General features: G+C 44.7%; 1 protein-coding gene across 1 annotated transcript in view; it reads left to right on the top strand.

Moving 5' to 3' along the window:
• The window catches only part of dnajc8 (DnaJ (Hsp40) homolog, subfamily C, member 8), a 59188-nt gene extending 50136 nt beyond the window's left edge, over positions 1–9052 (top strand). The window contains exon 9 of the mRNA XM_063034771.1: positions 8535–9052. Coding sequence (XP_062890841.1) covers positions 8535–8654 — 120 coding nt within the window. The 3' untranslated portion in view covers positions 8655–9052. The remainder of the gene's footprint in view (positions 1–8534) is intronic.
• Positions 9053–12482: the final 3430 nt, after the last annotated feature.

The raw sequence follows: 12482 nt of genomic DNA, 5'->3' as shown, positions 1-12482 counted from the left end.
TTGTGGACTTCAGGAAGGGCAAGATGAAGGAGCACATACCAATCCTCATGGAGGAATCAGAAGTGGAGAGAGTGAGCAGCTTCAAGTTCCTTGGTGTCAGGATCTCTGAGGATCTAACCTGGTCCCAACATATCGATGTAGTTATAAAGAAGGCAAGACAGTAGCTATACTTTATTAGGAGTTTGAAGAGATTTGGCATGTCAACAAATACACTCAAAAACTTCTATAGTTGTACCGTGGAGAGCATTCTGACAGGCTGCATCGCTGGTATGGAGGAGCTACTGCACAGGACCGAAAGAAGCTGCAGAAGGTTGTAAATGTAGTCAGCTCCATCTTGGGTACTAGCCTACAAAGTACCCAGGACAACTTTAGGGAGAGATGTCTCAGAAAGGCAGTGTCCAGTATTAAGGACCTCCAACACCCAGGGCATGCCTTTTTCTCACTGTTACCATCAGATAGGAGGTACAGAAGCCTGAAGGCACACACTCAATGATTCAGGAACAGCTTCTTCCCCTCTGCCATCCGATTCCTAAATGGACTTTGAAGCTTTGGACACTACCTTACTTTTTTAATATACAGTATGTAATTGATTTGCTTGTTTATTTATTATGTTTTATTTTATTTATCAGGATTATTATTTTTCTCGCTCTGGTAGATTATGTATTGCATTGAACTGCTGTTGCTAAGTTAACAAATTTCACGTCACATGCCGGTGTTAATAAACCTGATTTTGATTCTGTTGCTTTTCCAAGTCTGGTGTCTTTCCAAACTTGCACAGATCCAGATCATTAGCTGTTCCTTTTAAATAATTATTCACAGATTAGGCTGATTCACAGTTCCTCTATTGTTGTTGTATGTGTCTTTCTTAGAACAGCATTTCCTATTAGAATTGTGAGATTAGTATCTTTGTGGTCTTGAGTAAAGTTGCAGATCAGTGAAGCTTGGAAGATTTCCTGCTTAGAAAGGAAAACCAAGCTGCTAGAAGAACTGAGTGTCAAGCAGTATCTCTGGGGGGTTGCGGTGGTGGAAGAATGAATTGCTGACGTTTCTGGTCAAGGTGCTGCATTAGGACATTTTGCTTCAGATTCCGGTATCTGCCATCTCTTGTGTATCTTCAGTAGAAATTGATTTGAAAACAGAAAACATTCAGATGCTAACGGTGATGTTAAATTGATGCTTCCATTATATCAGATTTGTGTTTCATCCAGGTCTTGGGCAAAAAGCAGCAGACTGATGCTGGCTTCATTGAGTTGTATTAAATCAGCAAATATCCAGATTAGCATCATTTCTCCTGATGGTTCAGCAGGTCAAGACTTGCTTTAAAATGTAGAACACAGAACAGTATAGCACAGGAACAGACCCTTTGGTTTACAATGTTGTGCCGAACCAGCTAAAAAGAAAATCCAAAGCCCCCCAAAAACTAGTCCCCCCATGTACACAATGTCCATATCCCTCCATCTTCCTCGCGTTTCTTAAAGGCCTCAAATGTATTTGCCTCTACCATGATACCAGGCAGCGCATACCATGCATCCACCACTCTTTGAGTAAAAAAAAACCCTTCACATCCCCTGTGAACCTACTCCCTTACACCTTCAATGCATGCCCTCTGGTATTTGGCATTTCTACCCTGAGAAACATACTCTCTGAAAGCTCTATCTATGCCTCTCATAATCTTATAAACCTCTATCAGATCTCCCCTGAGCCCCTGCCACTCCAAAGAAAACAACCCAAGTTCATCCAGCTTCTCGTGACAGCATATGCTCTCTAAACCAGACAGCATCCTGGTAAACCTCTTCTGCACCCTCTCCAAAGCCTCAAAATCCTTCCTTTGTTCAACATTACCCATCCAGCACAAGCTGGAGCAACTTGTTTAATAATCTTCCCACTTCCGCATTACATCTGGAGCCTCCGAGGCAGTTTTCTTGACTCCTTCTTCTCTTCTTTTCCCCATCACTTGGGATATATGAGCATCCTGACCACCAGTCCTCTTGGTCCATCTTGTGTGTTAACAGACTATTCGACATTAGAGTTGTGTGTGAGCCTTGACTGCTTCCTGTGTAGAGTATAATGGGATTTTGAAGCCAATGTCTTTGGTCTCCATCATGAACATCGTTAGTACTTTCTTGCTGTCGTTGCCCCTCTGTCACCAATTTCTGGTTCCATTTCCCCATTTGACGTCTTAGTTTGAGACTTTGCTTATCCTGTTTCACCGTGAGTAGTAGGGTGTGCTCCTATATGATGGAAGGGAAAACAAGACATGTTTCATCCACCTCGATCAAATTGGCAGCGTTTATTTCAAATAGCATTGTAATGCCAGTGGCTGCTGATCTGCGTTAACCTGTCCCAGATCAGTCCTTCTGCTCTTAGTTATCTGTAGTCGAAATTGGACCCCCAGTGTTTTAAGTGTGCACTTTCTAGCCTTGTGTTTCTATCCCAACATGTCATTCAAGTCAAGTCAAGTCAACGTTTTTGAGACAACGTTTTTCAGGACCATGGTGCTACATGAAACACTACAAAAACGACACTGAACTACGTAAAACAATACAAAAACTACACTAGACTACAGACCTACCCAGGATTGCATAAAGTACACAGAACAGTGCAGGCATTATAATAAATAATAAACAAGACAATAGGCACAGCAGAGGGCAGTGGGTTGGTAGTCCGATGGCTTGGGGGGAAAAACTGTTACATAAATAAACAGCTGAGTCCGAGATTCCGTCTGTTTCTGTGCTCCCGCCGAGTATTTCGTTGGAGTCGGATGCAGTCCAATTTAATGTCCATTGGAGAGCAGAATGGACGGGGGAACCGGCCGACTAGGGCTTGCTTTTTTCCTGGCATGGACTCCTGCCCGCTCGCCTCGCTTCCGCTTCCTCGCACACCGCCTACGACGTCCCCACCTCCGGCCACCGGCATCAGGCGACTCCGAGAACTGCAGGCCCAATTCCCTCAGCAAGCCGAGGTCTTGCAATTTAACCAGCAGATTTTCATGAAGGTTTGTTTTTGGGCGATCTCTGTATTGTAGCAGTATCTGGCGATGGTAGGTAGTCGCTCTGTTATCCATTGCCCTAAACCCTAATTGTGCCTTAAAATTAAATTAAAAAACTAAATTAAAGTAGCACCAGATTCGAAAGGCCGCTGCTGCCGTGCCGCGCTGCCTGCTGGATATACTATCGCATTCTATACTATTGTACCTAGTTCTTCCTTATCCTTCAACAACTGTGTTTTCAACATGCTGGACCTTCCAACCCAGAGTCTATATCTGTCCGGTTCTTTCCTTAAAATGAGCTTAAATTTAATGTCAGAGAAATGTATACAATATACATCCTGAAATGCTTTTTCTTCGCAACCATCCACGAAAACAGAGAAGTGCCCCAAAGAATGAACAACAATTAAACATGAGAACCCCAAAGTCCGCTCCCCCCCACCGGAAAAAAAAGCGCATCGGTACCAAAAGCGCATTGAGCCCGAGCGTGTGCTAAGCAATAGCAAAGACGCAGACCAAAATTACCCCAAAAGCTTTGCTTTTCATCCAACATTCGATAAACCAAAGGTTCTCTCTCTCTCTGCCTGGCAAGGGAGAGGGAGGTGTCCCCCATTTTCACAGCGAGCGGGAGAGATAGCAACAACTCGCTGGTTTACGACGTTAAAAGTCTGTTTCATCGCTTTTTTCGAGCTCTGTATCCGAAGAGTGCAAAGTCCTTGGGTCTTCAGGTCCACAGTGAAAGATTTTCCGGCCTCCCCGACACACACGAGTCTCCTGCCGTGACACCGATCCTCGATCTGCCCGTCCCCAGAGCCCCAAGATTTAAGGCTTCCAAACACGAGCGAGACTCTTAGGCCAAACCATGTGGCATGTCGAATAACGGCCAGTCGCGGAACCCCGAGAATGGGTCCCATTCCCGCAAAGAACCGAAGCTTGTGTGTAACTCCAGGTCAGCGTCTTCAGAAGAACCCTGAAAGGGAAAAACGAAGATATTGAAGGTAGAAATAGAGCTGTCAACATTTTTAGTCGTTGCCTCCTTCCAAATGTCTCCTAGTTTTGTCCTGGTCTGATTTGTCGCTCAAAAGTCGTTCAGCTGCCACAGCAACAGTTGTTTATTTATTGAGATACAGCACAGGTAGGCCTTTCCGGCCTTTTGAGCCACGTCAACCAGCAATCCCCTAATTTAGTCCTAACCTAATCACAGGACAATTTACAATGACCATTTACCCTTTCAACTGGTACGTTTTTGGACTGTGGGAGGAAACCGTAGGACCTGGAAGAAACCCATGCAGTCACGGGGGAGAACATACAAATTCCTTACAAGCAGTGGTGGGAATTGAACCCAGGTCGCTGGTACTGAAAAAGTGTTGGGTCTGATTAGTCACATGAGTCATTCAGCTGCCAGAGCAACATGTAGTACCGATAACAGAAATTCTGGAAAGCATTAGTTCAGATTCTTGGTTTAGTGTGTTGTCCTCTTGAACTGTGCATTGGACAAATGTGATGAATGTTTTTGTTATTCTAAAACTTGACTATGTATCATGATATTGGAGTTGGCACCAGTTTGAGAGTAATTGAGTCTCCATCAAGAATTATATTGGCTTTTATGACTTTTCTTTAAAAGCAGTTTTGTTCCAACAGGCTAAATGACCCTGAAAAAATTATTGAATTTATTTCTTTTTTTTAAATGCAGCTCTAGTCACTCAGCTATCTGCTGCCTAATCATCAGCCTGGCCCGTGGTTTGTGGGTACTCCAGTACTGGGAGGCCTCAACCAAGACCCACTGATGGGCTCTTTGGAAGGACCTTTGGGACGCAGAAACAGCCACTTGCCTTGTGGCATTTAGGGCAGCAATGAAAGTCCTCCATCTCGGGTGGTGTTCAGGGCTTCCTTCATTATGTCAGTCACTTCCTCTGGGTTTTCACTGCTGTCAGTCATACAAGTCACAGGTGGAAACTCAGGAATACCATCGCACAATGATGAAGGAGGATTCTTCATTGCTGTTTTCATAAAAAAAAAATTTGTTTTACCAGTCAGGGTCGTTAGCTCTGAGCTGAACCCCCAAACCTGGAGGACTGGTGGACCACTCTTAGTTTGGTCTCAACTCTTTGACCTGTTTGTCATGGGTGACCCTACCAAGGGCCAAAGCATAAAGTCCTGATTCCAGCCAGCATCACTCTCTGAGTCATTGAGGCACACAAGCCCCCAAAAATCAGGGTCACTTGAAGCCACAGGAGCAGGTGGTGGACGGTCGTATGAGCAGCTGATACATATCGCAAGTCCTGGTTATGCGACCACTGACTCCAGCTAGACAATCTCTGAAGAGTATTGATAATGGCTGGGGTCACCCGTCTTGTAAAGACACTGCCCAGAAGAAAGCAAAGGCAAATCACTTCACTTCTGTAGAAAAATTTGCCAAGAACAATCTTAGTTGTGGAAAGACCATGATTGCCCACATCATATGACACAGCACGTAATGATGACATCATACGACACAGCATGTAATGATGGCGGCCCTTGGAAAAAGACATTCACTTTATTGATGGGCCTCACGATTTTATAGATCTCTATAAGGTCACTCTCTAGCTTCCTACACTTTAGGGAAAAATGTCCCAGCCCATCCAGACTCTCTTTATACCTCAAGCCTTCCATTCCTAGTAATATCCTTGTGAATTGTTTTGCGCACCCTTTCTGGCTTAATGGCAGGGTGACTTGAACTGCACAAAATACTCTGCAAGTGTGGTCTTGCAATATGGTAACACGACCTTCCATCATTGCAGTCTTGAAGTCCTTACACTTGATTGGGGCTCTATGGTGAGGTGATCTGACACTTCAGTATCGTCATTGTAAAAACTGAAGAATTTGTATTCTTGTTTTTAAATTTTGCCTTGGATCTTCCAGCAACCAACTCTGTTCTCTATCTGGGGAAATTTTAATTTCAAAGCCATTAAATAAGATGGGTGATTTAATCTGAGCCAGGATAAAAATATTCTATTTCAAAAACATCATAGTGGTACTAATAGTTGCAGTCAGAGCTCTGTTCAAACTCTTGTTCCAGAAGTATCACACATCAAAGTTGCTGGTGAACGCAGCAGGCCAGGCAGCATCTCTAGGAAGAGGTACAGGACTAACTGAAAGGAGAGCTAGTAAGAGATTTGAAAGTGGGAGGGGGAGGGGGAGATCCAAAATGATAGGAGAAGACAGGAGGGGGAGGGATGGAGCCAAGAGCTGGACAGGTGATTGGCAAAGGGGATATGAGAGGATCATGGTACAGGAGGTCCGGGGAGAAAGACAAGGGGGGGGGAACCCAGAGGATGGGCAAGGGGTATAGTGAGAGGGACAGAGGGAGAAAAAGGAGAGTGAGAGAAAGAACGTGTGTATATAAATAAATAATGGACGGGGTACGAGGGGGAGGTGGGGCATTAGCGGAAGTTAGAGAAGTCAGTGTTCATGCCATCAGGTTGGAGGCTACCCAGACGGAATATAAGGTGTTGTTCCTCCAACCTGAGTGTGGCTTCAACTTTACAGTAGAGGAGGCTGTGGATAGACATGTCAGAATGGGAATGGGATGTGGAATTAAAATGTGTGGCCACTGGGAGATCCTGCTTTCTCTGGCACGGAATCTATGTTCCGTGCCTATTCTGGTATCCGTCCCCCACTTTTCCTTTGCTACATCGACGACTGCATTGGCGCTGCTTCCTGCACGCATGCTGAGCTCGTTGACATTATTAACTTTGCCTCTAACTTTCACCCTGCCCTCAAGTTTACCTGGTCCATTTCCGACACCTCCCTCCCCTTTCTAGATCTTTTTGTCTCTGTCTCTGGAGACAGCTTATCCACTGATGTCTACTATAAGCCTACTGACTCTCACAGCTATCTGGACTATTCCACTTCTCACCCTGTCTCTTGCAAAAATGTCATCCCCTTCTCGCAATTCCTCCGTCTTCGCCGCATCTGCTCAAGGGATGAGGCTTTTCATTTCAGGACAAGGGAGATGTCTTCCTTTTTTAAAGAAAGGGGCTTCCCTTCCTCCACCATCAACTCTGCTCTCAAACGCATCTCCCCTGTTTCACGCACGTCTGCTCTCACTCCATCCTCCCGCCACCCCACTAGGAATAGGGTTCCCCTGGTCCTCACCTACCACCCCACCAGCCTCCGGGTCCAACATATTATTCTCCGTAACTTCCGCCACCTCCAACGGGATCCCACCACTAAGCACATCTTTCCCTCCCCCCTCCCCCCCCCGCTTTCTGCAGGGATCGCTCCTTACGCGACTCCTTTATCCATTCGTCCCCCCCATCCCTCCCCACTGATCTCCCTCCTGGCATTTATCCTTGTAAGCGGAACAAGTGCTACACATGCCCTTACACATCCTCCCTTACCACCATTCAGGGCCCCAGACAGTCCTTCCAGGTGAGGCGACACTTCACCTGTAAGTCGGCTGGAGTGATATACTGTGTCCGGTGCTCCCGATGTGGCCTTCTATATATTGGCGAGACCTGACGCAGACTGTATATATATTGGCGAGACCCAACGCAGACTGGGAGACCGCTTTGCTGAACATCTACGCTCTGTCCGCCAGAGAAAGCAGCATCTCCCAGTGGCCACACATTTTAATTCCACATCCCATTCCCATTCTGACATGTCTATCCACGGCCTCCTCTACTGTAAAGATGAAGCCACACTCAGGTTGGAGGAACAACACCTTATATTCCGTCTGGGTAGCCTCCAACCTGATGGCATGAACATTGACTTCTCTAACTTCCGCTAATGCCCCACTTCTCCCTCGTACCCCATCCGTTATTTATTTATATACACACATTCTTTCTCTCACTCTCCTTTTTCTCCCTCTGTCCCTCTGAATATACCCCTTGCCCATCCTCTGGGTTCCCCCCCCTTGTCTTTCTCCCCGGACCTCCTGTCCCATGATCCTCTCATATCCCCTTTGCCAATCACCTGTCCAGCTCTTGGCTCCATCCCTCCCCCTCCTGTCTTCTCCTATTATTTTGGATCTCCCCCTCCCCCTCCCACTTTAAAATCCCTTACTCACTCTTCCTTCAGTTAGTCCTGACGAAGGGTCTCGACCTGAAATGTCGACTGCACCTCTTCCTAGAGATGCTACCTGGCCTGCTGCGTTCACCAGCAACTTTGATGTGTGTTGCCTGAATTTCCAGCATCTGCAGAATTCCTGTTGTTTGCATTCCAGAAGTATTCTTGTTTTTTCCCCAGAATAAACCCTGTTTGCTTTTGTCCTTTCCCAATTCCTCCAGTGCCAAATATCACATGAACCTCATACAAAGGAAAAGTCCACTGGACTCTTTCAAAAACAGAACATTGACTGAAATAGTGATGAATCTTTGTCACTTCCATCCTCAACACCCAACAGCGTGAGCTCTCTGAAACAGAAGTTTGGGCCTTCTGCAGTCAAAGGGTTTGCATTCAGTGTGATTAAATTTCAAACTGATAAGGGTAAGAGGTGTTGAGAAAGATCAATATCATTCATTTTGTTTTTGCAGAAATGCTAATATTTTTGCACTTGTCACTACAGGAAAGTCGAGATGGCCGTGTCGATAGCTGGAGGAACTTTCAAGCTAACAAAAAGAGCAAGAAAGAAAAGAAACAGAGGAGCTTTCTCAAACCCCCCAAAGTTAAAATGGAGCAGAGATAAGAGTACTGTCTTTTTACATAAAATAGGAAGGCACAAACAAACAAATATAGCAATGTTTACTCCAGAACATGTTCTTTGCTTAGGAATGTTGTTTGCAAAATAGTGGCAGAAATGATCATTTTCCTATTCATTCTACTGACTCATAAGTGTTGTAGCTATAAGTACTTTTGACTTTCATCCCTGATAATCTGCACAGCAGGGCTTCACTGCTCCTCGATTCTAAAACAACATGATGTAAATGTACAGTATAAAAGAGGTTAATAACGGCCTTGTATCTTTTTTCAAAACCTTTAATTTTTAAGCCCTGTAATTTAACGTTTTGTACCCTTTTTGTACTGTGATGAACAATTTGTCTATCTTTAGTCATCGAAGGTCATTAAAAGTGTTTGGAAATAATGAAGGATGCCCTTTTGTTTTTGAAATTGTACAAGAGTTTTTCAATATAGTTTGCCTGTTATGTGCAATGTTCTCCCCTGCGATGGCGTGGCTTTCCCCTGGCTACTCCAGTTTCCTCACACATCCCAAAGACGTACAGTGTACTAGGTTAATTGGTCACACAGGTGTAATTGGGTGGCAAGGTGTCATTGGGCTGGAAGGGCCTGTTGCCATGTCATATCACTAAATTACAAAAAAAAATTAGAAATCACAACTGAATAACATTTTGGTGCTTTAACTTTCATGTTCTTGCGGAAACTCAAAGTATAGGCTATGAAAATATGGTAGCTACTGGCAGATGGAGCCAATGTTTAGTAGAACAGTACAGCACAGGAACAGGCCATTTGGCCCACAATGTTGTGCTGTACCAGCTAAAAGCAAATCAGAAATGCCCAAACACGAATCCCTTCTACCTACACCACGTCCATATCCCTCCATCTTCCATTCAACCATGTGCCTATCCAAACATCTCTTAAAAGCCTCTACCACCATACCAGGCAGCGCATTCTAGGCATGCATGACCTCTAGAGTAAAAAAAAACTTGCCCCTCACATCCCCCTTGATCCTACTCCCTCTCACCTTTAATGCTTGCTCTCTGGTATTAGACAATTCAGCCCTGGGAAACAGATACTCTCTGTCCACTCTGTGTCTCTCATAATCTTGTAAACCTCTATCAGATCTCCCCTCAATCAACAACCCAAGTTTATCCGGCCTCCCAGGATAGCACATGCCCTCTAAACCAGGCAGCATCCTGGTAGACCTCTTCTGCACCGTCTCCAAAGCCACAACATCCTTCCTATAGTGGGACGACCAGAAATGTACATGTAACCCTCCGGTTCGGCCGGCAGAGTTAGTCTAGGGAAGTCGGTCTCTGGCCCCGCCAAATGTGTGAAACCTGAGATGCAACACCTCTTGTTTGTGTGGGTACTGTGTGATGTGTAACTCTGTTACAAATCAGCACCACAAAATAACAGACAGGAGACCATATGCAATTAAAACAATTTAGCTTTATAATTCTTAATTTGACTAGAGGGTTAGTAAAGTAAAACAAAAAGGAAAGGGCCCATTTTAATGAAACAGTCTAATGTGCACAAGTTGGAGCTCACGGTTTCCCTTCCGGTGGTCCTCCATCGATGTCCCCCGGGCTTCGTCGACTCCCAGCCCCACTCCAAGTCCGCTCCTTTCAGGCGTCTTCTCTCTTCATTTTCTGCCAAACAAAAGACCCAGACTATGTCATTTTCAGGCACATAACAAGAAAAAAACACTCCCTTCACTGGACGGCGCACATTCCAAAGCCCCCGTTATCTCTAGTCATAACCCAAACACTGCTTCTACAGAAAAACCATTACATTAGCAGTGAAACCTTTCCCAGGGCGTTACATACACAATACTCCAGATGTGGCCTAACCAGAGTTTTATAAATTCGCAGCATAACCTCCTCCAACTTTTGAACTCAGTGCCACAACTACCCTAATAAAGGAAACCATTGCATAAGCCTTCTTAAATTTGTACTGGTCTTGCTTGATACCTGAAGGTGTTGATTAATGTTGGGGCAATAATTGCATAAAAGTCACTACATTTACAGTCCCTCACCAACTGGCAGCTCCCTATACAAGCAATCTAGATGGTAATCATTGATTGAAGATGGGCTGACGTAACTGAATCGTCATTGCAACGCAAAGGCTAACTTCACCTTTGAAATGCCAGACCCATATCCTGTTTCTTTTGTAATTGTCCTTTAAACCTAATGTTGAATTCAGAATAAAAACACCCATAATCTTACACGTCATTGTTATCATTACATGCTATGACCATGATCGTTCTTGGCAAATTTTTCTTCAGAAGTGGTTAGCCTTTGCCGCCTTCTGGGCAGTGTGTGGCTCCTGCCGTTATTGGTGCTCTTCAGAGATTGTCTGCCTGGCGTCAGGGGTCGCATAACCAGGACTTGTGATATGTAGCAACTGCTCATACGACCATCCCAAGGCTTCACATGACCCTAATCAGGAGGTGCTACGCCTTGCCAAGGGTGATCTGCAGGGTAGCGGATGGAAGAAGATCCTTACACCTTCTCTGGTAGAGACTCATCTCCACCCCACAACCCACTATAAGCTTACAGGAGTGATTTAATCACATCAACCCAAATTCATTCATTTATCTTATTTATCTAAAAATACAACCACTCCACCCAGAAACCTGCCGATTTAACCGTGGCCTAAATCACAGGCCTATTTACAATGACCAATTAGCCTACTAATTGGTACGTCTTTGGACTGTGGGAGGAAACCGAACACCCAGAGGGGATCCAGGCGCTCACACAAAGTTCAAAATACATTTATTATCAACGTATACATTGTACAACCTTATTTACAAAGAACCCATATATAAAAAAAGACAACCATTAGCGGGGAGAACGTACAAGCTCTTTACAGATGACGTTGGAATTAAGCTCACAACTTCAATGCCCCGAGCTGTAATAGCGACCGCGCTAACCGCTGTGGCATCCATGGTATTTGTGTTTACTTTGTGGGGATGCCTTGGGATGTTTTAGCTGGCTGGTGGTGTAGTGGCACCAGTACCAGACTTTGAGGCACACGGTCCCGGGTTTGAATCCGGCTGGCTCCTTGCATACTTTCCATTTGTGCTGGGCTGAGCAAGGTTTCCTTTGTTACGTCAGTCACTTCCTCTCGGTTTTCACTACTGTCAGTCAAGCAAGTCCCAGCTGGAGACTCGGGCAAACCATCACACTCAGATTGTTACTGTTTCCATAACAATTTTGCTTTACCAATCTTGGCCTGGTAAAACAACAGACAAAAGTGCTAAAGAAACTGCGAGGTTGCCGCCTGAGGCGCGGAGAAGAATAACAGCAACGACTCGGAATGTTTAACTAGCTTGAAGGTGCCGAATAACCCCGCGTATTTTTTTTACATCTCTGAAGAGCTATGAAGATGAATTTCTTGCATAAAGTTTTCATTTGTTTTTAAGTTTTTGCAAAACCTTATCTGCCCAAAATCTGAGGTGATGTTTTCTCACTGTTCTCTTATCTAAGAGCAGTCTAAGGTTGCGACAGGTTTTTCACCACTTTGTTTTTACTTGTTTCTCCTTTGACTGGAAACCACGTTGTAGCATTTATTACTGGCAGTTAATACCATCAGTTCTCAACAATTAGAGTGACTGGATCCAAAATAGCAATTTTCCTATTGTTTTTCAAGTTCTTCTGTTCCACAGGATGGGTGCAGTCATGTTCAGAATTAAATTGCTTTTCCGTTTCTTAAGAATATACCAGACCATCCATTTTCTAAACCTTTTTCCGCACTGTAAATTAGTGATTAAAACCAGTTCACCTACTGCCCATTACACCGCCGCTGGTGTTTAGGGCAATGAAGGTCCTCCATC

This window comes from Mobula hypostoma, chromosome 28, assembly GCF_963921235.1.
Source record: "Mobula hypostoma chromosome 28, sMobHyp1.1, whole genome shotgun sequence".
In the NCBI taxonomy this organism is placed as follows: domain Eukaryota; kingdom Metazoa; phylum Chordata; class Chondrichthyes; order Myliobatiformes; family Myliobatidae; genus Mobula; species Mobula hypostoma.
Note: the sequence above shows the minus strand (reverse complement) of the source record. Positions and strands in the feature narration are given on the sequence as shown.